At 35.5% G+C, this 24023-nt stretch overlaps 2 protein-coding genes across 2 annotated transcripts in view; both read left to right on the top strand.

Moving 5' to 3' along the window:
* The window catches only part of LOC117906632, a 122878-nt gene extending 99271 nt beyond the window's left edge, over positions 1-23607 (top strand). The window contains exons 8-12 of the mRNA XM_034819745.1: positions 19103-20614; positions 20686-21682; positions 22109-22329; positions 22398-23164; positions 23284-23607. Of these exons, the coding sequence (XP_034675636.1) occupies positions 19103-20614; positions 20686-21682; positions 22109-22329; positions 22398-23144 (3477 nt within the window). The 3' untranslated portion in view covers positions 23145-23164; positions 23284-23607. The remainder of the gene's footprint in view (positions 1-19102; positions 20615-20685; positions 21683-22108; positions 22330-22397; positions 23165-23283) is intronic.
* On the top strand, positions 3443-6822 carry LOC117906634 (disease resistance protein RUN1-like). Its single transcript, XM_034819749.1, has 4 exons — positions 3443-4018; positions 4935-6033; positions 6204-6482; positions 6573-6822. Exons 1-4 carry the CDS (start codon positions 3531-3533, stop codon positions 6726-6728), a joined length of 2022 nt encoding a protein of 673 aa, XP_034675640.1. The 5' UTR covers positions 3443-3530; the 3' UTR covers positions 6729-6822.
* Positions 23608-24023: the final 416 nt, after the last annotated feature.

Below are 24023 nucleotides of genomic sequence, written 5' to 3'. Positions count from 1 at the left end.
GGGATACCGTGTTTTATTAGATTATTTTAATACAATGGGCTATGGAGGTAGATATGTAAATACATTTAAATGGAAATATAGGGCTCTTTGTTTAGTGTTTTCAAGACCTGTTTTCTGTTCTTGAAAACAAAAAACACCCAAAACTCGTTTAGTTGAGAGAGTCGTTTTTGTTTTTGTTGTTCCCCGTGTTCTCAAAATGGCACTGTTTAGAGAACAACAAAATGTTGTTTTCCCCGTTTTTTTATTGTTTACAGAACAAATTAAACAACAAAAAAATCATTTGTTCTCCGTGTGTTTTTTTCCTTCCCGTTCTCATCTCATCTCCAGCACAGTCCCGTCGCCTCTTCTTGATTTTTCTCGTTTCTCATTTTTGATTTAGGGTTCGTGAAATTTAAATCCAATAGCACAATAGCAAGGAGACCCCTAAAACGGATCCAGAAAACACAGTGAGCAAAAGAAAAGCAAATTTTTTTTTCTTGGGGGTTTTGCATGGATTTTCTCGGAAATCAAACGAGGATGAATTTTCCCGGAAATTGAATGGGGCATGGATTTTCTTGGGAATCAAACGGAGGTTGAAAAAAAATAATAATAACATGATTAGATTAGTACCTGCGAGGATTGAGAGTGGCAGAGTGAGAGAAGGGGATTTTCCCGGCTGGAGGGCAACTTCAGAAAAGGGCTTCTTGATGCCCGAGTGAGAGAAAGAGATAAAAAAAAATTAAGAACAAATTTATCTCAACTTAATAAAATATGCTATAATTTTTAATAAAGTTAAAGATTAAATAAAAAAATATTAATAAAAATAATTTTATTATGTTTGATTTATTTTTAAAAAATATAAAAAATATTTTTATTTTAAAATTAATAAAATAAATAATTTTTTTAATTTAAATGAACTATATATCTAAAAATGATTTATAAATTTATAATATAAAATTATTTGAAGAAAATATTTTATTAATTGAAAAAGAAAAAAAAAACATCTTTCAAACGTGTTTTTTGTTTTAATTGTTCTAAATTTTTTTTTATTAACTCAACCAAACATGTTTTTTTGTTTTTGAGAACAAAAACTGTTTTTTAAAATTCAGTTTCCAAACACAATTTTTTTTGGAAAAACACCAAAAACTGTTCTTAAAAACTGTTCTCAAAAACTGTTTTCCAAAACAGTTTTCAAAAACAGCAACCAAACAGGCCCATAACTTTTATTATTTTGTTTTAAAACATAGGTTATGATAAACATAAAACTTTATTTTGATATATAATTGATGAAATGTTATTCAAATATGATTAGTTATTATTATTATTATTATTATTATTATCACTATTATCATTATCATTATTATTACTGAAAATAACTCATTTTATATTCGGTGGATTGAATAATTATAGTGATGTTTAATTTATAATTAATAAAATGTTGAAAAGATTATAATTTCATCATGATTTGTCAATTTAAAAAAATGTATATTAATAAATGTGATTAATATCTTTATTTTTATAATTTATAAAGTGATTTTTAATAAAATGATTAGATGACTTAAATTCTCATTTGTATAAAGATTTGTTTGAATTTTTTACGGGCATTTTATCATATTCTATATTTTAAAGGAGAATGAAATCAATTATTAATTAATTTAAAACTTTAATCTATTTTATAAAATTAAAGTTTTAAAATTTTAAACAAACCTAAATATGTTATAAATCAATAAAAAATAAAGTCCTAAACTAAGATTTAAAAATCACTAAAATCAAGATTGGAATGCACCTAATCTCTCTAGAATGTCTCCTGCATAAAATAAAATAAAAAAACTAGTAATCGATATAATCATAATGAACCATCAATGAAAGCTAAAAAAACAATTTAGAAAAATGATCATAAGTGCATAATAAGTTGTTAAAGGATGTAAGAAGACAAATTTAAATGAGATGTGTTAAAAAAATAAAATAGAGGATCTACGCTATTATGATCATTTGAATAGCAAAGGTAAGAAATCTTATTATAGTGTTAATAGTTGAAAGGTTGTTTAGTGGGAGTGAAGTTGTGGGTTGAGTAGGTATTTGGATTGGATGGTTGAGACCATTCATCTAAGCCTCAAAATATGATCATTTGACTTTGTTCCAATAAGAAAGATATGGTAGAAGTTTTGTTAGTAAAAGAAAACTCGAACTCATTAAAGATTACATACCTAAAGATGTAAATTTGATTAGTTTGAGAATGTAAATAACGATAACTCTTGTGAAGAGAGGGTTATAATCAATAAATACACTAGAATATGTTTTCTTCAAATTTGTAACCTATCTCATTAAAACATAAAACCAATATTATTATTTAAAAAAAAAAAAAGAGTTGAAACTTAGGAATAACAAGAGGAAGACAAGGAGGAAAGAGTAAGATTTTCAACGAAGTTACAATTAAAAGCCATGAAAGGGGTTACCTAGATCAGTCAATAAAAATGTCTTTATTTTTTGTGAACTCTTTATTTCTTCCCATTAATGATTTTAAAATTAAGTATTTTCTAAAATGGCAAAATACCAACTTAACACTCACATTTTTCCTTTTTAAACCATAGAAAGACTTCTAGCATCATCTTTAACCATCCTCACAATAATAATATTAAAAAGATATAAAGTAAAAAAAATAAGACTGTCGGGATACAATTGCCAAAAAACAGACGTTCTTTTGAAATTTAGGGTTGTCTATTCTTTCAAAAGATATCCACTCTCATTACCATTATGACATTAATGACTTTTATAATAAAGGTACTTTTGAATTTTAGGGTTGTCTATTCTTTCAAAAGATATCCACTCTCATTACCGTTATGACATTGATGACTTTTATGATAAAGGTACTTTTGAATTTTAGGGTGATTGGTTTAGTCTATTCTTTTTAGAGTTACCCACCTTCCCACTCATTACTATGATGACCTATATATACCATTATGACCTATATATGATTATTCTTTCTACTCTTCAAGATCAAAATTTTCTTTACCTTTTGTCATATGACTTATCATATTTTTCTATCTACGAAAATGAAGCTTATAATACCAAAGTTGTTAGCTTTACTTGACATGTCAACTTAATAAACCTTTATTTTCTACTATAATATTGCTCACTATAGAAAAGACAAAAATTAATTTAATAACTTTAATTTAATGTGTGTTCACACGATCTTATGACCTAAGTAAAGATCACATGGATTTGATCATTTTTTAATTTTTATATTTTAGAAATTAATTGGAAATAAAAGAAAAGAACAGCTGTAAACTGCAGAGACAAGACTGTCGGCCATTGTTGACTGTCAAAAAGAGAAAAGTGAGAGTAAAATGTATAAGAAAAGAGTGGAGGGAAATCATTGAGGTAGGGTCTTGAGTCATGTGAACCAGCTAGAGGGATACAGCTAAGAATAAAAATAATTGAGAAAGAAACGGCAACATCCCACCACCAACATCCATACTTCTATAAGGCTAAGGGAATCAACCCACTAAATACCCAAAGACCCTTATTTTTCTTTCAATTTCTGTTCAACCATGGCCTCTTCTTCTTCCACTTCTCATTCTCAATGGAGTTACGATGTGTTTTTGAGTTTTAGAGGTGAAGATACTCGCAGAAACTTCACTGATCATCTCTACAAGGCTTTGATTCATAGCGGTATTAGAACCTTTAGAGATGATGAAGAACTTCGAAGGGGTGAAGAGATTGCACCAGAGCTCTTAAAAGCTATTGAGGAATCAAGGAGTGCCATTGTTGTCTTCTCAGAAACCTATGCTCGTTCCAAATGGTGTCTGGAAGAGCTTGTCAAGATCATGAAATGCAAAGAGGAAAGGGAAAAAATGGTAGTTATCCCAATTTTCTATCATGTGGATCCGTCTGAAGTGCGGAACCAAACTGAGATTTACGGAGAAGCATTTACCCATCATGAGAAGAATGCAGATGAGGAGAGAAAGGAAAAGATAAGGAAATGGAAGGCTGCCCTGAGGCAAGCAAGTACTCTAGCCGGATATGATGCGAAGAACAGGTTCTGTAACTTCTCTTCATTTGTCATTTGAAGTACTCTCCTTTTCTGTGTCTGCTGATATAAAAAAATATTTATATCATTTTTATAATTTTTAAAGCTAAGTGAGTTTTAAACTTTTATAATTTTTTATTCATTTTTATTATTTATAAAATAAAGATCTGTTCATTAAAATTTTAAACTTGATACCATAATATTACAATTTCTTAAAAACAAAATTCTATTTTATTGATTCATAAAGAATATACTAAATTATTTTAGGTTAAAATTGATGTAAATTTGTTTTCTTAATTCATTCATGCAATAGAATTAAAATTATAAATAAAATATTTTTAATTAATTCATAAGTTATTTTTTGATTAAACGGTTTTCAAAAATTTTTGTTCATTCAGCTAGAGACAAAAATAAATGCAAAATACAACATATGGAAGAGCAAGGGACGTTTATCTAAATAAATGGTGAGAGAAAGTCATGCAAGTATAGAAGATAGTAATGTTGACCGTCTAATCAGTAGTAAAATTATTAGATTAAAAAGCTTGGATGCAGACTAGCAGTTGATCCTATGATGGAATCCCTTATCAAAATAGGGTAGTAATGTTCTAGACAAGTCAACTTTATTTTGAACCTTCCAAAAGATTGAATAGTATAAGCTAACACAAAAATATTTTAGTTTTTTTTTTTCCCACTTTTGATAATGCAATTCATATTTTGTATTTTCTTCCCTTATTTCTATCATATATATGAGCAATTGAATAGAATAATGAAATTGTACTGATACGTAGTTTGATAGATGTGGTTTATTTTATTATAATTTTAATTCCTTTTAGCCCTACTAAGTTATAGTTGGAAAACTAGGCATCATTAAATTTATTTCATATAATTTATTGTTTTTTGCAACTCATCCTAATGCAATTGGCAGGTACGAATCAGAGCTTATTGATGAAATTATTGAGAAAGTCCCTAGAAGCTTCCCTAAGATTTTAGATGTTAACGAGAACATTATTGGAATGGATTTTCGTTTGGAAAGACTAATATCAATGTTAAAGATTGAGTTGAATGATGTTCGCATGGTCGGGGTTTATGGGCTTGGTGGTATCGGCAAGACCACCATCATCAATGCTCTTTATAACCAAATCTCAAATCAATTCGAAAGTGTTAGTTTGCTCACAGATGTCAGAAAAGAATCCACAGGAAATTCTGGTCTTCTTAAGTTACAACAACAACTTCTTGATGATACTCTAAGGACATCGAGGAAAATAGTTTTAAGGAATGTTCATGAAGGTATCAAAGAAATAAGGGACAAGCTTTCCTCAAAAAAGGTTCTTGTTTTTCTGGATGATGTAGATGAGCTGACACAATTAGAACACTTGATTGGAAAGCATAATTGGTTTGGTCCAGGAAGTAGAATCATCATTACTACTAGGAAAAAAGATTTGCTAACTAGGCATGAAGTGAATGATATGTATGAAGTTGAGAAATTAAATTTTCACGAAGCTCTTCAACTTTTTTGTCGTTATGCCTTTAAACAACATCATCCGAAGGAAGGTTATGCAGATCTCTCTCATCAAGTAGTACGATATGCTGATGGTCTTCCATTAGCACTTAAAGTTTTGGGTTCTCTATTATTTGGAAAGAAACGACCAGAGTGGAAAAGCGAATTGCGGAAGCTGGAAAAAATGCCTAACATGGAAATTGTAAAAGTGCTTAAAATAAGTTTTGATGGATTGGATTATACACAAAGGATGATATTTCTCGACATTGCATGTTTCTTTAGAGGAAGTGATGTGAAAAGAGTTTCAAGAGTATTGGATGCTTCCGAATTCAATGCAGAAAGTGGAATAAATGCTCTCGTTGATAGGTGTTTCATAACCATTTCAAAGGACAACAGAATATATATGCATGATTTGTTAGCCCAAATGGGCAAGGGCATTGTTGATCAAGAATGTCCTAATGAGCCAGGAGAGAGGAGCAGATTATGGAGACATACAGATATTTATCGAGTATTAAAAAGAAATACGGTAAGATATATATATATATATATATATATATATATATATATATATATATATATATATATATATATTTATATATAGAAAATATGTTTTGTTCAAGACGTTATTTATCTTTGTCACCTTAGTAAGCATTTATATGTATTGTGCTTTTCTAATTTTATACTCTTATTATCTAGGGGACTGAAAAAATCGAAGGGATATTCCTTCATGTGGACAGATCAGAACAGATACAGTTTCCATCCAAAGCTTTCGAAAGGATGCATAGACTTAGATTGCTTTCCATCTCCCACAATCACATACAACTCTCTGAAGATTTTGTATTTCCGTATGACTTGACAGTCCTTGAATGGGATGGATATTCTTTAGAATCTCTACCATCAAACTTTCATGCAGACAATCTTGTTTTCCTCAATTTGAGCAATAGTAACATAAAACTACTTTGGGAAGGAAACATGGTATGATTATTATTTATTTATTCTTTTGTTTTATAATATTTTAAAGTTTTTTAAAATTGATTTATTAATAGAAATTCTATTTTGTTCCAGTGTCTTAGAAATTTAAGGTACATCAATCTCAGAGATTCACAACAGCTCAGTGAATTGCCAAATTTCTCAAACGTGCCAAATTTGGAGGAACTAATTCTTTCAGGTTGTATAAATTTACTTAAGGTTCACACACATATAAGAGTGTTATTAAACTAACTTTTTTTTTCCTTGAATTTTATAGGGTGTGTAAGCCTTGAGAGTCTTCCTGGGGACATTCATCAGTTGAAACACCTTTTAACTCTTCATTGCGGTGGCTGTTCAAAACTAACTAGTTTTCCAAAAATCAAGTGCAACATTCGAAAACTAGAGGTGCTTAGTTTAGGTGAAACAGCTATTAAAGAGCTACCATCATCGATTGAACTTCTAGAAGGTCTTCGCAACTTGTATTTGGATAATTGTAAAAACCTTGAAGGCCTCCCGAACAGCATTTGTAATTTGAGATTTCTTGTAGTTCTAAGTCTTGAAGGCTGCTCAAAACTTGACAGATTGCCGGAGGACCTGGAGAGAATGCCATGTCTAGAGTTTCTTTCCTTAAATTCTCTCAGTTGTCAATTGCCTTCTTTGTCAGGTTTATCTCTCTTAAGGAGACTACGTTTAGATCAATGCAATCTAACACCCGGAGTAATAAAGAGTGATAACTGCTTGAACGCACTGAAAGAATTAAGTCTAAGAAACTGCAATCTAAATGGAGGAGTCTTCCATTGCATTTTCCATCTATCCTCACTGGAAGTATTAAATCTAAGTCGGTGCAATCCAGAGGAAGGAGGAACCCTTAGTGACATACTTGTGGGTATCAGTCAACTCTCTAACCTTAGAGCCCTTGACTTGAGTCACTGCAAGAAGCTTTCACAAATTCCAGAGCTTCCTTCAAGTCTGCGACTGTTAGATATGCACAACTCAGTTGGGACCTCATTGCCATCGATGCATTATCTGGTGAATTGCCTCAAATCAGCAAGTGAGGTATGATTTTCTTGTGTTAGCGTGCAATGTTTGTATAAATTGTATGTATTCCTGTATGTTGGCATATTTAGGGTAGAAATTGCATTTTCTATGTAAATTAACTAGCATAGATATTGTATGATATATAATGCTAGTTATTTTGTTAGCTTCTTATGAATTTGATGGAGCAAATGGGGTTGGAAATATGGTGAGTCGGGAGGAGCTACTGCCTGCCAGCTCACAAGTGTTTCCTGTATAGCCCTGGAGTGAATGGAGTTGATTATATAAGACCATTTGCTTTCACTGGTGGAGGGAATTGAGCTTGAAAATGGGATTGAAAGGATAAGCTACTTGTTCCAGGTTGCTAACAGAAGTCCTGGTTTGCTAGAGCTAGGCAACCGAGAACCAGGAACTCAATCCAAGTCTTTTGATAGGATTTCACTACTGCAGATTGGAGTTCACAGGTAATGTGAGTGAAAGACTGGAGTGAGTGATTTGAGAAGCATTTTTCATGAAAGAGTTGAAACAATGGGAATCATCTAGGACATTTTTCTAGACCATAGAAACAAATGGCCAGAAGCGAAAAAACATTTGTTGAGTTAGTTGGATGCTCCTCCACCTTGAAATTTGCATGACAATAGGCCAATAAGGGTGTGCCTTATGTCCCTTGGCACTAAGTTGGTTCTACTCTCATTTCAAAAAGGAAGAGTAAGTGAAACTCTTGGTGGGAGATTTTGAAATGTGAGCTTTACCTTAATTGAGATTCTAAGAGTGAATTTGAAGTTACAATTTGAGTTCTCTGAATCTACATGAAGATGTTGCTACAAGTGAAAACATCATCTTATTTTGGTTCTCTGAATCTATATGAAGAAGAAGTTGCTTTGCAAATAGAATTTTTGTTTTCTAGTTTTTGGAGATCACTTCAATGAGATAATGAAGGTGATTCTTTTGTAATGTAATTAGTAGAGCAGAAGAAAACTCGTGGTAATTGAAGAGAGTTGAAGGAGGCTATGGTGAGAGATTGGTGGTGAGCACATGATGAGCTGTATTGAAGCATATCAAAAAGAGGTGTGGATTGAAGAAATAATCACTTTGAGGATTCCTTAAGGGGATTGGTGATTGATCTTGGAGGACTTGTAGGCAAAACTGGATTTATATTCATAGTGGATTTGCAACAACAAAGGCACCCACTGTTATTTATTTATTTATTTTCCTTTTCTCCTCTTAGAGATTTTTTATGTTATATCTTGTGCAATATTTGTGTGCTTGTTCCCTTATAGGTTTCCTGGAGTGGATAGCCTCCAGTTAAGGGTTGGTGGGTTTTTTTTGTTTCTTTTGGTTTGTTTTTGTTGAGAGGTCTTCGTCGCCTGGTATACTCTCTGTATGTTTTGCAGCACTTTGCCTTTTGCTAATATATGAGTTTACTTATCGAAAAAAAAAAATATTTGTGTGCTTGTTTGTTGAGATTTCATTAGAGACATTTTAGTCCATGACCTTGTGCTAATCACACAATCACATTCATGTGCATATGTTATTTGATAATCTAAAAGAGAACTCAAGTTCATTGCATACTCTCTTATAAACTCATAAATTGTGTCAAAACATGTTTGCTCATGTTCTCAATATGGATAAACTATATTCTCTTAAGATGGAAATTCTCTGAGAAGGAACCTCTATAGGTAGACCTCCATACTTCAAAGGAGATAATTATACTCACTCCAAGGTACAACTGATATACTTCCTGAAAATGAAGTCTAATAGAGATTGGAGTTCTGTTCAATTTTGTTGATATCCTGATAAGGTGCTAAATAGAGATTGGATGTATATCCACTAGGGTAGGAAAAACTATGTAAAGTTGGGATAGGTGAAGTAATGAATTTCAAATGATCACAACAAAATTATTTTCTTAATATATTATTGAAATCATGGACATTGTGAATGCTAACTTTCAATCTATGTAGGCCTCTACCTGATTCCAAGGTTACTCGAAAAACTGTTAAGATCCCCTTTGATCGTTTTAGACCTAAGGTCATAACAATAGAGGAATGGAACACTGTTGATTCAATAAAGCCAGATGAGATAGTTGGCTTCCTTCAATTGGAGATGACTAAGTGTTCCTAAGAAAAAGAAACATTAATATTGCACTAGGAGTAGATAAACATGCTTCTAAATCAGAATAGGAATAAAAAAGGACCAATATTGGAAATTTATAGGCTTGATAAAGTTTCAAAAAGTTCAAAAAGCTTCCAAAAACAAAGGATAACCTATTTGATTAAACAAGGGAAAAGAAATGTGATAAAAAGATTAAAATGCACAAAAAAGATCTAGTTGATTCAAAGTTTCTACCGTGTAAAGAAAGGTCACTTTCTTGAATGTCAAAAGGATAAGGTCATAGAAGTAATTTGGTATGATTTTGATGAAGAATGTACAAATTTCATTGCATTAAGTTGCTAGAAACATGCATAAACATAATTATGATTTATTGTCACATGACATTGATGATATTTGTGTCTTTTGAGCACGATGAGCCTGACAAAATTGTTGATATACTTGTTACCTTCTATATCTCTTTGCAACGAAAAGAAAAATGTTAAATTTGAAACTGATCTTGAATCTGAAAATTTTGAAGGTTCATCTCATGATACAACATATTTGGAAGAAAAGTTGTCTTTTGAGATTGCCAAGGAAGCCTTAAGATGAAAATTGTGAAAGTTGGATGAGAATAAAAGAAGTGTGAGAGAAGACTTCCTTGCTTGAAAAAAATCTCTTACCTTGAAAATGAGCAAGGTACCTTGTTAAAAAATTTGAATGTTTTACAATCTGATTATGAGTCACGTAAATCAGAATTGACTAAATTCAAAGAAAGTCTGATCTAGCTCCATTCCTTTGTCCATAAAAGAAGTTGAATGTATGCCAAGGTTATTCTTCAATACTTAGCCAAACTTAATGCTCAAGTAAAATGAAAAGTAAATTAAAGAAAATATTGCAAGATCATCATAAAGCTTGCAAGACTAAGAAAATCCAACAATAAAACCCCAAACTTAGTGCAAAGTTTTAGATCCTTAAAGGTTAAGGCTTTGTTTAGGAATTTTTTTTGAAAATAATTCTTAAAAAACGGTTATTGAAAAAAGTTCTCAAAAATAGTTTTTTTTTTTTTTTTTTTGATAGGTAAAAAGAAATATATTAAACAAAAAGAGGAAACACCAAACTAGTGCCCTCTAAGTATGTAGGGAGTATACAAAAGCAACCCACATACTCTAAACCAAGAAAGGGGAAAGAAACGACATCCCCTGCCCTTACTTAGAGCCTAGCCACTCAAAAAAGCTAACAAGAGAATAAGGACTCAAAACTATAAACGCCCTAACCCAAGACCAAAGATTACATACAAAAGAATGTTTCAACCTTTGGAGTGAAAACACCTCATTCCCAAAAGCCAATAAATTTCTTTCCTTCCATATTGACCAAAATATAGATAAATGAGTCATTTGCCACGCCTTTTTACGGGTTTTCCCACAAAAGCTCCATGCCAACCAAGGAGAGTTTCCTTAACTAAACCAGAGAGAACCCAAGTCACACCAAAGAGGGAAAAAAGAAGATTCCACAATGCCCGCGTCTTAACAGAATGAAGTAAAAGGTGATCCACCCTTTCTGCTTCAGAAAGGCAAAGAAAACATCTATTTGCCAAAGAGTACCCCCTCCAATGGAGTTGCTCCAAAGTTAAGATTTTGCCTCAGGATGCTTCCCAAGCGAAGAAAGTTACCTTAGGAGGCACATACGCTCTCCAAATACTAGTCCTCCACTTCTAGATGCTGTCCATACCACCTTATCCTCGTCCTCCCTTTACACCCTAAAGGCTTGGATTTTAGCATAAACTGCTCCACCATCTCAATCTCCCAATCATTAAGCGCCCTTGAGAAAAGAGGGGTCCAACCATCCTCTACACCATCTGGTTTCCACACATCCGATACCCAAACATCTTTAGCTTAGGAAATGACAAATAAAGAAGGGAAGGACTCGCAAAGAGGCTCATCTCCATACTACTTATCCTTCCAGGATCTCATTTTCCTACCATTGCCCACGCGATAGACTAAACTGCTATACATACCCAACCACTCCTTTTTAATAGCTTTCCAAAGCCCTACACCATGCCACCCACTTACGGCCCGAGTACACCATCCCCCCTCCTTTACATCATATTTGTGACCGATCGCTTGCTTCCACAAAGCCTCACTTTCAATGGCAACGCGCCAATTCCACTTACCCAAGAGAGCTTTAGTCATCAAAGCTAAATTTCTCACACCCAAATCACCTTTCTTTCTTTCCAGACAAACCAAGTTCCACCTAACAAGATGTGACCTTTGTTCAGAGCTCCTTCCCCCCACAGGAAGTCCCTCTGAATCTTCTCCAACCTTAGCCTTACTTTTCTAGGCAAAAAGAAGAGAGACATGAAGTAAATCGGCAAACTAGAGAGTGCTTCATATTAGGGTGAGTCTTCCCCCTTTTGATATATGCTGTCTCTTCCATATAGTCAGCCTTTTTCGAAACCTCTCTTCAACACTATCCCATACCACCTCTGATTTGAAGGGTGCCCCCAAAGGCAGGCCCAAATAACAGGAAGGCAAACCACCCACTTTATAGCCTAACTTCAAAGCCAAATCTTCTATATCTTTTACCTTCCCCATCGGAATAAGCTCACTCTTCTCCAAGTTAGCTCTCAACCATGAGCAAACCTCAAACCACATGGGAAGCCAGCTTAGATGCGTCAATTGATCCTGAGACTCCTCACAAAACACCAAGGTGTCATCCGCAAAAAGCGAGTGATATATCAGAATCCCCTCTCCACTTTGCCTCTTATCCTCCACCCTGATATAAAGCCCCCACTAATGGCCCTTCTCAATAAGCAACTAAATACCTCAATAACTATCATGAACAGATAAGGGGATAAGGGGTCTCTTTGTCTCAAACCCTTTGAACTTTGGAAAAACTCGGAGGAAGAACCATCTATAAGAATAGAGAATCTTACAGTAGAGATACACCACTCCATCCACTTAATCCATCTCTCACCAAAGCCCATTTTTTTTAGCATTGCCAACACGAACTTTTAGCAGACATGATCATAGGCCTTCTCTATATCCAATTTGCACATCACACCCCCTTGACTGCTTTTCAACCTAGAATCCGCAACCTCATTTGCAATCAAAACGGCATCAAGTATTTGTCTACCCTTCACAAAGGCATTTTGGGTTCTGAAATCACTTTTCCCATTACCTTCTTGATTCTATTTGCCAACACTTGGCCAACAACTTGTAAAGGCTCCACAAGGCTAATCGGTCTGAAATCTTTCAAATCTTGTGCACCTCCCTTCTTATGGACTAAAACCAAGATGGTGACATTTAGAGATTTTACAAATCTACCCCTTTCATGAAATTCTCTAAAAAAGCCTATAATCTCAACCTTCACCATATCCCACCAAAAAAGCCAAAATGCCATGGTAAAACTATGCGGCCTTAGGGCTTTGTATTTGCTTAGATCTGAAAGAGCTGCAAACACCACTTTCTCCGAGAAAGGATTCTCCAACCCCTTAGCCTCACTTCTATCTAACCTATAAAGGATGGCCCATCGATACTAGGGCGCCACCCTTTATCTTTTGAGTACAGTTTTTGAAACGCCCCCACCACATTGTTTTTTAAATTATTTTCCTCTGAGTGTCAATATCCATTAACTTTCAACTTGGACAACCAGATTCTTCTATTATGAGCATTCGCTAACCTATGAAAAAATCTGGTATTATTGTCTCCCATCCCGCTTCAACCACAACTTCCTAGACTTTTGTCTCCAAAAAATCTCTTCTCTCATCACCCAAGACTTGTAGGACTCTTTCTCCATTTCTTGCTTCACACTCTTTTATATTTAAAGCTGCACATTTCTTCTTTTCATCCCAATACTCAACCGGCATAAGAGCTTCACCCTTTTTAGTCTCAATGAGCCCAAACTCTTCTTTATTCCAAATCTTCAGAATATTTTTAAGAGTCCCCAATTTAGCATCTAAAATGTAGTTGGATGTCCCTGTAAATTTTAAACTCCCCTACCATGTCTTCATCTTGTCTTTGAAACCCTCTTCCTCCAACCACATATTCTCAAATCTGAAAGGGAAAGGTCCCTTCGTCAACCCTCCTCCTTCTAGGAGGATCGGGAAATGATCTGAGGCAGGTCTGGGGAGAATTCCCTGCATGGCCCCATTGAACAGATTATCCTAGTTGTTCGTCAATAAGAACCAGTCAAGCCTAGACTAGGCCTGGTTATTCAAGCCTCCTCTTCAAGTAAACGAGCCCCCCGTCAAAGGAAAATCCCTCAACTCCAAATCTTCTATCACTTCTGAGAATCTCCTCATTGAAGCAATAAGCCCACCTCTCCTACTACGCTCTTTTGGAAACCTTACCAAATTGAAAACCCCTCCTACACAACAAGGGTCACTCCATAACCCTTTAATTGACCCTAGTTCCTCCCAGAAATCCTCTCTATCTCTATTGCATACCGGCCCATACACTCTAGTGAACACCCACACTACACCATCCATGCAATTTTTAAACCAACGCCAAATTGAGAAAACCCTTTTTTCCTAGCCAACCAGCTCCACCAGTTTATTGTCCCAGAACACCAGAATACCACTAGTTGCACCCCTAGGATTGATTGCTCTCCATTCTAGATTTCTTCCCACCCCTAGACTACAAACAAGCCCTGTAGTCATTTCTTTAATTTTAGTTTCCTGTAAACAAACCAGGTCCACTCTTTAGGATTTAATGACTGACTTGATAATCTTCCTTTTATCCCTATGATTAGCCTCTCTAACAGTCCACTCCAGCTTCTTGAGTTCCTTATTGGATTTTGAAGATTTTAAACTTGTCTTCCTAGTCACCCCTTTCTTACCCTTTTACTCAATTTTCCCTGTCATTCTCCTTAAGAAGTACAAAATTTCTTTTTCGAAGCCTTTCATTGGCATACCCAAGCAGCGACTGAACATCGCAAGACGGCTTGAACTCCACCCTTCATCACATCCCCCTTCTTCTAGGTGACAGACACTCCTTTTCTCAAAAGGACTCGTAAAGTCCGACCCCATTAGGACAAGTGCTAACCCATTCACTCTCTTAGCGTCAACCGAGTCCCAAGAAGTCTCACTCAAGCCTCATAAAGTCGGCTCAGCTCTATTCCGCACCACACTCGGTGGAAACCGACCCAACTCCCATTTCGTTCCATAAGCAAACCCCTTCGACACCCCTACAGCTTCGGCTGTAGCCCCAGAGAGAAGAAGAAGAGGATTCCCGAAGCCCTAAAAAAGAAGAAAAATTGGGAATAGCATAATACCTGGAAGCCTCCTCCATTAGAGCCTTGTCAATGACCCTCCAACGATGAGGCAGCAACTCCGCGGTGACTGCAACTTCAATAGCCAAGAGCTCCGCATCCGTCCCCCAACACCCCCTGCGGGAATAGATGGAGCCCTAGCCGAGGAGGGACGCTCCAAAAAGCTTGTGCTAGCCTTATTAAAAGTTGGCTTAGGAGACCTACCCAAGCCTGCCTCTTCAAGGCTAACGAACAATGGGCCTTTGGCCCAAACCACTTCACCACTTAAGGCCAAACAACCATTCCCTTTGAAAGCCTTCCCATTTTCTTTTATGGACCTAAACCCACTGCAAGAAGAGTCCATATCAGCTACACTAGGCAGCTTACCCTTTGCAACCATTACAACTGCTGCCTTCCTTTTCCTTTTGCCACACACAACCTGCGCCCCTATCCCCCAAGACTGCATATCAATTTGAAAATTTTGAACATATTGCACGCTAACTTCGGCACGTGTTTCACCCCTAACCTCATCCCTAATCTCCCGTCACTCATCTTCAAACTAGGCGAACCTTGCCACTACCTCTGAGAACCATGGGGGAGTTTGCCACTTGTGAAGTTCCTGGTCTAAACTTCCCAAAGGCTCTCAGCAAGATACGAGCCCACATCAACTCGGAGGAGAAAGCAGTTTCCTTATCCACAACTATGAAACACCCACATCTCTCTCCAATACTCTGGAACACCTCTCTACTCCAAAGGTGAAGTGGAAGTCCGACAACTTTAACCCACACTTCCTTAGGGTGGCTCCCATTTCTAAAACACCCCACTTCAGGTCCCCATTTCTGCAGGAAAAACTCTCTCTTCTTAAGACATCTACTACCCTTTAAAAGCACCAAATTCGCTTCGAATTTTATCTTCAAATTCGAACAACACAAGGGCTCCACCCAAATTGGAGATTTTTAAACCTCCCTTGAGAGACCACCTTTCACACGCCCACTCCTTCAATAAGGACAAAGAAGGGATGACCTCGACACTATCACCAAAGCATCCTACTAAGCAATGACTAAACTGCTCTTCCCTATTGAGCAGGTCACGATTCCCAACATGCACTCACAATGCATCCCTTAATTCCCTTGCCTCCTTTCTCACGACTTCTGCATACACTCCTTTCCCTTTATCTTTTCCTTTGACCATATAACCATTCTTTTCAGAGTTGGAAGTACCCAGATCACCTTTGCTCAAAGCTGGAGTAGAAACTCCAAGGGCCCTTAACTTCTAAGCCAGCAGAAACCACCCTCCTACTAAGCCTTTACCTTCTGGAAACACTAGACAAAACCTCTTAGCTTCCAAATCCCTCATCGAGCATAGCAGATACCTATCGGCTTCATGTGAACGACACTCTAACCTATATTTTCTTCCTTTTTCTTCCTAAACTTTAAGGTGCCTTGAGCTTGACTCTCCTCTGCACCAGTCTTCCACCCCTTCCAACAGAAAACTGAAGCTCTTTTCACCAAATTTTATCTACAAGGAGAAGCCTTTGTTCCTTTTCGGAATAATCCCTCTCAGTTGCCTCGAATCCCTTCAATGGGGATTTTGAATGTCTTTGATTCCACTGCAAACAAACTCTCACCACCCTTCGAAACTCCTCTCCCCTTCGAGAAAGCAACCATCTTTTTGAAACTCCTCAAAATCGAGGTTGTGTTCATTTACAAGGCCTTGGGCAGAAAACTAGGCACAGAAAATGTGTGCCCAATTTGCATGATTCAAAAATAGTTGGTCTAATGTTTTCTAGAATAAAAGTCTATTTACAAACTTAGAATGTTTTTAATATATTTTTTGTATTTCCAAATATTTATTAAAAATAACTTTTATTTTTAGTTCTTTATTTTTCATCATTCTTTATATATGTACCATTATTTTTTTAAAACAACCTTACAAAATAAATGAAAACAATTGAAAGCAATTAAAATATGTTATTAGGAGAAACCTTATTTTTAGAACAAGTTCTCAAAAAACTATAATATGTTAAAAAGTTGCCAAACATGGTTTTAGTCTACAAAATAGGTTTCTATTATTAAGAACTGAGAAATTAATTTTAAAAACAATTCTTAAATAGGATTTAAATTGTCTGTTGGAAAGAAAATCTGGGTTAAGGAGAACCAAAAAGCCTTAGTTGACCATAGGGTCTAAGAGCTAGAGAAAAACACGTTGTGGATTTTGAGAGTGGCTACTCTAGTTGTATGATAGAGAACTTGGATCTCTCTCGACTTTTGAACTCATAAAAGGAGTTTGGTTGTATTTGGGAATGGTAAAAGAAACAATGAACTTAGGGTTTTTCTCCACGTTTGAACCTTAAAAGGAAGCTTGGTTGTATTTAGGGATGGTTGTATTACATATAACCAACTCGAAAGTGAAAGGTACCATAGAAGGTCCAAATTTACCTATACTCAAGGAGTTACTATATATTGGATTGAAAGCAAACTTAATTAATGCAACTTAAATTTGTGATTGTATATGCTTTGTTCATTTTACTCCAAATCAGTGTCTATTCAAGGATGTGTGTTGGTATGAAATCGAATTTTTGGTAATTTTTGTTATGCCTTTGTGCACCTCTCTACTTCTTCCTTATCATCTAGTCCACATAGTTGTAAAATGTGAAATTTACATCCAAAGACAGTAGCATTGTATGATATCGCATTTAAACTCTAATGATTAGTCTAGGATTACAATTAAAGAACTAGTTAAAGCACTTCCCATTTAGGAAAACCTAAAAATCCTAAAATCTGTCCCATCTAAGAAAATGAATTCACATGAGTGAGAGAGAAAACTGATTCTCTCTTCTTCTAAGATCTTAGAGATGTTGCATATGGATTTAATGGGTCCTATGAGAGTGCAATGCCTAGGAAGAAAGAAGTACATCCTAAGATTCAAAGTGTTATGCTTTCAAATGATGAATAAAGATGCATTTTCAATAAGAAAAATAAGAAATAATAATGGAAAGGAGTTTGTAATTTTGAAGATATAAATGAAATTTATAAAAATCTAATAACAATATATAAATTTTGATAGATGCCATTTTAAAATTTTGTGATAAAAACTTTATTTATTAATTTAAAAATTGTAATGAATACATACAATCAGAATAAAAAAATGTTTACAAAAAAAAAAAAGAAAATAAATGGTTTCTCATTCTTGGCATTGATAATTTCTTTTTTTACTTTTAATTTATTTTTTTTCTCATTTGCATAGCTATTACAGTTTTTTGACGCTTCACTGACTAGGAATTTTGATTTCAAATAACTAGTACATTTTTCTAAAAATTTTATTCTTTATAATTTTTATATCACATTTTTTTTAATTATAATTTTTTTTTTAAAAGAATGATGTAAATAAGTGTTGATAACTCTATAAAGTTTGTTTTGAAATCTTTATTTATTTTTTGTTAAGTTTTTATTTATTTTGATAAATCTATAAAAAAAAATATATAATAGTTTAAAATGAGTATAAGGATAGAAATAATGTTAAACTCAATTAAAAAATATTATACCTCCTTAAACATCAATTAATTCATGGAAGAGATGACGAAAGTCTCTTCAAAATGTGATGATAAAGTTACGGATCATGAGTTTAAATAATGAGAATTATAGTTTAATATAATAATTATTAGGAAGTTAAAATGCCCTCACATGCTTTTTTATTCATGGATAAAATGAATTAAACCTTTCTTTAGCAAATTCTGAAATTTCTAGTGTGAATTTCCACTAGGATTTGAAGGAATGTTTTAGTTCATTAGATGCTCCACCTTGAAACTTGCATGGAAAAAAGCCAATAAGCGTGTGCTACATGTCTCTCGCCTCATGGGATTAAGAGAAACATGAGGCGAAATTTTTCCGTGAGTTTTTGAAACTTGAGCGAACTTTGTCTTTAAGATTCTGAGAGTTAAGTTGAAGCTACAATTCTAAGATCTCTGAATCTGAATGGAGAAGAAGCTACTGCAAGTGAAGAAGAGATCTGCTTATTCTACTCACTTTCAGTTTCAGTTTCCCCTCACTTCCAGTTTTCACACTTAATCTTGTCACTCACTTTCATGTTCATTGATTATCCGTCATCTAAAAGGGATATTAAGTAGATTCAGGAGCATAGATCAAAGAAAGTTAAAACTGGGAATCAATTTATCGAAAACTGATAACAAACTCTCTCATAAAAACTCACATAATGACACAGACCCACTAGATTTACATTGTCCATTTGTGCAGGATTTGAAACACGAGAAGAGTTCAAATGGAGTATTTCTCCCTAATTCCGACTACATTGGCGATGGAATCTGTATTGTTGTTCCGGGAAGCAGTGGAATTCCCAAGTGGATAAGGAATCAGAGAGAGGGATATCATATCGCAATGGAGCTTCCTCAGAATTGTTATGAAAATGATGACTTCTTGGGAATTGCTATATGCTCTGTTTATGCTCCACTCGATGAATGTGAAAATGATTTGGCACGTGCATCGGAAAATGAATCTGGTGACGAAGCCCTAAATGAATATGACGATTTACTTGAAGCTGAATCTTCAATCTCCATTGAGTTAAGTTGTCAATTGTCATTGAATGAAGAATATGGATTTTCTTCCGTGTGTGTGCGACATCTCAGTTTTCGCACTACTTGTAAATGCTACCATGATGGAGGTGTATCAGAACAAATGTGGGTGATATTCTATCCCAAGGCTGCTATTCTGGAGAGCTGTCACACCAATCGATTCAAGCATCTTATTGCTGTATTTATGGGCTCTCGTAATCATTTTAAGGTGCTCAAGTGTGGGCTCCAACCTATATACGCCCAAGATCCAATAGTACAGACTGAGGATGTGGATGCTAGCTGCTTGGAATGCCAGTGGAATGTGGAATACCGGAAGCTTTGTTTCAAGGGTCAGATAATCAGCCAACTACCCATTGAGCGTGCCTCTGAATTTGATACCTTATGTTTGCGAGAGTGCAAACACCTTAAGAGTCTGCCAACAAGCATTTGGGAGTTGAAATCCCTGAAATCTCTCTTTTGCTCTTACTGTTCACAATTACAGTACTTTCCAGAAATCTTGGAGAATATGGAAAACTTAAGGCAGCTTCACTTGAACGGATCGGCTATAAAGGAGCTACCATCATCAATTGAACATTTGAATAGGCTTGAAGTTTTGAATCTGGACGGCTGCAAAAACCTTGTGAGTCTTCCAGAAAGCATTTGTAACTTATGCTTTCTTCAAGTTCTCGATGTCAGTTACTGTTCAAAACTCCACAAATTGCCACAAAACCTAGGGAGGCTGCAAAGCTTGAAGCATCTCTATGCTGTTGGCTTAAATTCAACATGTTGCCAAATGCTTTCTTTGTCAGGTTTATGCTCCTTACAGACGTTAATTCTACATAAGTCCAAGCTAATGCAAGGAGAAATTCTGGGTGATATTTGCTGCTTGTACTCGTTGAAACTGTTAGATCTATCTTTCTGCAGTATAGATGAAGGAGGAATCCCCACTGAAATTTGCCACCTATCATCTTTGCAGCAATTACTTCTACCCGAGAATCTTTTTAGGAGCATACCTGCTGGGGTCAATCAACTTTCTATGCTGAGACTCCTTGACTTGGGTCACTGTCAAGAGCTTCGACAAATTCCAGCGCTTCCATCCAGTTTGCGTGTCTTAGATGTACATGGGTGCCCACGGCTGGAAACTTCTTCAGGTCTACTCTGGTCTTCTCTATTCAACTGCTTCAAATCAGTGATTCAGGTATGATATTCATAGAACAAAACTTTTTTGTGGAGACATGGGGATTTACGTGTTAATTAAATTTTCTGCAGGATTTTGAATGCAGGATTTATCCTAAAGAAAAATGTTTTGCCCGAGTAAATCTTATTATTTCAGGAAGTTGTGGAATTCCAAAATGGATAAGCCATCACGAAAAGGGAGCTAAAGTAGTTGCAAAGCTTCCTCAAAATTGGTATAAAAATAACGACTTGTTGGGTTTTGTTTTGTACTGTGTCTATGATCCACTTGATAATGAATCTGAGGAGACACTGGAGAATGATGCAACTTACTTCCAGTATGATTTGACTTTGCGTGGTCATGAAATTCAGTTTGTGGATGAACTCCAGTTTTATCCCTCGTATCACTGGTATGATGTTGTACCAAAAATGTGGATGACTTATTATCCGAAGGTAAAGATTGTGAAGAACTCCCCGTCAAATAAATGGGGGCAGTTGACAGCTTCATTTTGTGGCTTCTCACATGGTAAAGCAATGAAAGTGGAAGAGTGTGGGATCCATCTCATATATGCCCATGATCATGAAAAGAACAATGGTAAAGCGATGATACCCACCATTTGCCGGGAATGTCAAGAGGATGTGCAATCCCGACGGAAACTTTGTTTAAAGGGAAGTGCCATCGATGAACTACCCACTATTGAGTGTCCCTTAGAACTTGATAGCTTATGTTTGCGAGAATGCAAGAACCTTGAGCGTCTTCCCAGTAGCATTTGTGAGTTGAAATCCCTTACAACTCTCGACTGCTCAGGCTGTTCACGATTAAGGAGCTTTCCAGAAATCCTTGAGGATGTGGAAAATTTAAGAAAGCTTCATTTAGTTGGAACTGCTATAGAAGAACTACCAGCATCAATTCAATATTTAAGAGGGCTTCAATGTTTGAATCTTGCAGATTGCACCAACCTTGTGAGTCTTCCAGAGACCATTTGTAATTTGAGTTCTCTCAAAATTCTAGATGTCAGTTTCTGTACAAAACTTGAGAAATTTCCTGAGAACCTGAGGAGTTTGCAATGTTTAGAGCGTTTGCACGCTTCAGGAACTGCTATAGAAGAACTACCATCATCATTTGAGCATCTACAAGGGCTTCAATGTTTGAAGCTTGCATGTTGCGACAGCCTTGTGAGTCTTCCAGAAAGCATTTGTAATTTGAGTTCTCTCAGAACTCTAGATGTCAGTTTCTGTACAAAACTTGAGAAATTTCCCGAGAACCTCAGGAATTTGCAATGTTTAAAGCGTTTGTACGCTTGAGGAACTGCTATAGAAGAACTACCATCATCATTTGAGCATCTACATGGGCTTCAATGTTTGAAGCTGGCACGTTGCGACAGCCTTGTGAGTCTTCCAGAAAGCATTTGTAATTTGAGTTCTCTCAGAACTCTAGATGTCAGTTTCTGTACAAAACTTGAGATATTTCCCGAGAACCTCAGGAGTTTGCAATGTTTAAAGTGTTTGTATGCTCCAGGTCTAAATCTAAGCATGGACTGTTTTAGGAGCATACTTGCAGGTATCATTCAACTTTCTAAACTGAGAAACCTTGACTTGAGTCACTGCCGGAGGGTTCCACAAGTTCCAGAGCTTCCGCGAAGTTTACGATATCTAGATGTCCACAGTTGCACATGCTTGGAAACTTTATCAAGTCCATCAAGTCAACTTGGTTTTTCTCCGTTCAAATCAATGATTGAGGTATGATTTTCATAACATTTAGCCCTTTTTCCTTATGAACAGAGTATGAACACTGTACTTCTGTGCAGGAATTTGAATGCGGCTCCTATTGGAACGAGGCAATCAGAGTTGTTATTTCGGGAAATAATGGAATTCCAGAGTGGATAAGCCAGCAAAAAAAAGGATCTCAAATAACAATAGAGCTTCCTATGGATTGGTACAGAAAAGAGGACTTCTTAGGATTTGCTTTATACTCTCTTTTTATTCCTATGGCTTGTGATGGGTTAAATTGCGAACTCAATATCTGTGGTGATCAATCTGAATGCTGTCACGTGGATGATGTCCGGTTTAATTGCTGCCCAATTTGCGGTGAATCAAGTCAAATGTGTGTGACTTATTATCCCAAGGTTGCTATTGACAACCAGTATTGGTCAAACGAATGGAGACGTTTGAAGGCTTCATTTCATAGCTTGGATGCACCAGTCGAAGTGAAAGAGTGTGGGTACTATCTTATATATACATGTTATGTTATCAACAGAAACATCCCAGAAGATACCAGTACTGATGCTCAGAGAAGCTGTGACAACACAGAAGCCACCAAGCGCCACCATCAGACAATGATAGCGTACAATGATGAGCAGAGAAGTTGTGACACCAGATCAGCAGCAGAAGATACTAATTCTAACACACGAACAAGCTATGACTGTAGACAGTGCACCGAGCATCGCGATTCTCCAATGGATACTAACAGTAATGTTGTTGATGCCCAAGATGATGAAGAGGACCATATGCCAAGAAGCAAATTTGTTGGATGGATATGCTGCAGAAGATACTAAACATTTATCTCAAGCTTTTTGTGAGCTACGATCCTTTCTCTTCTTCTTAGTTTCTATTATATGGCTAAGTGATTTAAAGGGACTGAAAATTATTCTAATAATCTCGTTTTTCTTCTTTTTCTTCTCTTTTTTTCCTTAGCCTTCGACTTGATCAAGCTTTGGTAGGGTGTGATACATTGCTGAATGGATGACATTCAGAGCCCAACCTCTATCAGGTCAGCCATGAAAGTCCTTATTAATCAAGGCAAGTCAAACATTTCATTTCAATTAATTATTCTGATTAAAGCGGTGCCTCACACTTTATTTTATTTTGTACTATACATATTTGTTGGTGTAAAAAAGAGAGAGATTCTTGAAGCAAGAATAAGAAATCAAATTATGTAGGAAACTACATTATAAATTCAATTTTTTTTGTCCTTTCGAATATTGTTTTGAGAAGTATTTCAAATGAGTTAAAAATAGAATTACGACATTATTTTGCTAACTAAAGTTATTGGGATTGATTCTTTACTTTGTAAGTTATCACTTTTGAAGCATTAAACATTTTGTGAACTAGTTCATTATACAAAAATTACACAATTTAATGTCTTATCCTTAGGTTTGATGGATATCTATATGGAATATCTCAAGCAATTAAAACTGAAACCATCATATGATTAGTGACAGACTCAAAACTCTGATTGGTCAATCTTTGCATCCTTTGTGATCAAGGCAAGTTAGATATTTAACCTTAATTTCCAATTTTGATTAAAACTTTATTAATTCAAACTCACACTATTTAACATTTTGCCCTACTTCTTTTAATTCTTTTTTTTTTTTTCTATCAAAAGGAATGTGAATCTCGAAGTCACAAAGAGCAATCAAATTGAAGACAAGAAC

The sequence above is a fragment of the Vitis riparia genome, chromosome 18, assembly GCF_004353265.1.
Source record: "Vitis riparia cultivar Riparia Gloire de Montpellier isolate 1030 chromosome 18, EGFV_Vit.rip_1.0, whole genome shotgun sequence".
NCBI classification, from domain to species: domain Eukaryota; kingdom Viridiplantae; phylum Streptophyta; class Magnoliopsida; order Vitales; family Vitaceae; genus Vitis; species Vitis riparia.
The sequence above is the reverse complement of the archived record's forward strand: the minus strand, read 5'-3'. Positions and strand labels throughout refer to the sequence as shown.

Coding starts and splice junctions, on each gene's coding strand:
- LOC117906634 (XM_034819749.1), top strand. CDS start 3,531: ATGGCCTCTTCTTCTTCCACTTCTCATTCTCAATGGAGTTACGATGTG. Junction 6,034..6,203: donor GAGTATTAAAAAGAAATACG/GTAAGATATATA, acceptor CTTATTATCTAG/GGGACTGAAAAAATCGAAGG. Junction 6,483..6,572: donor TACTTTGGGAAGGAAACATG/GTATGATTATTA, acceptor ATTTTGTTCCAG/TGTCTTAGAAATTTAAGGTA.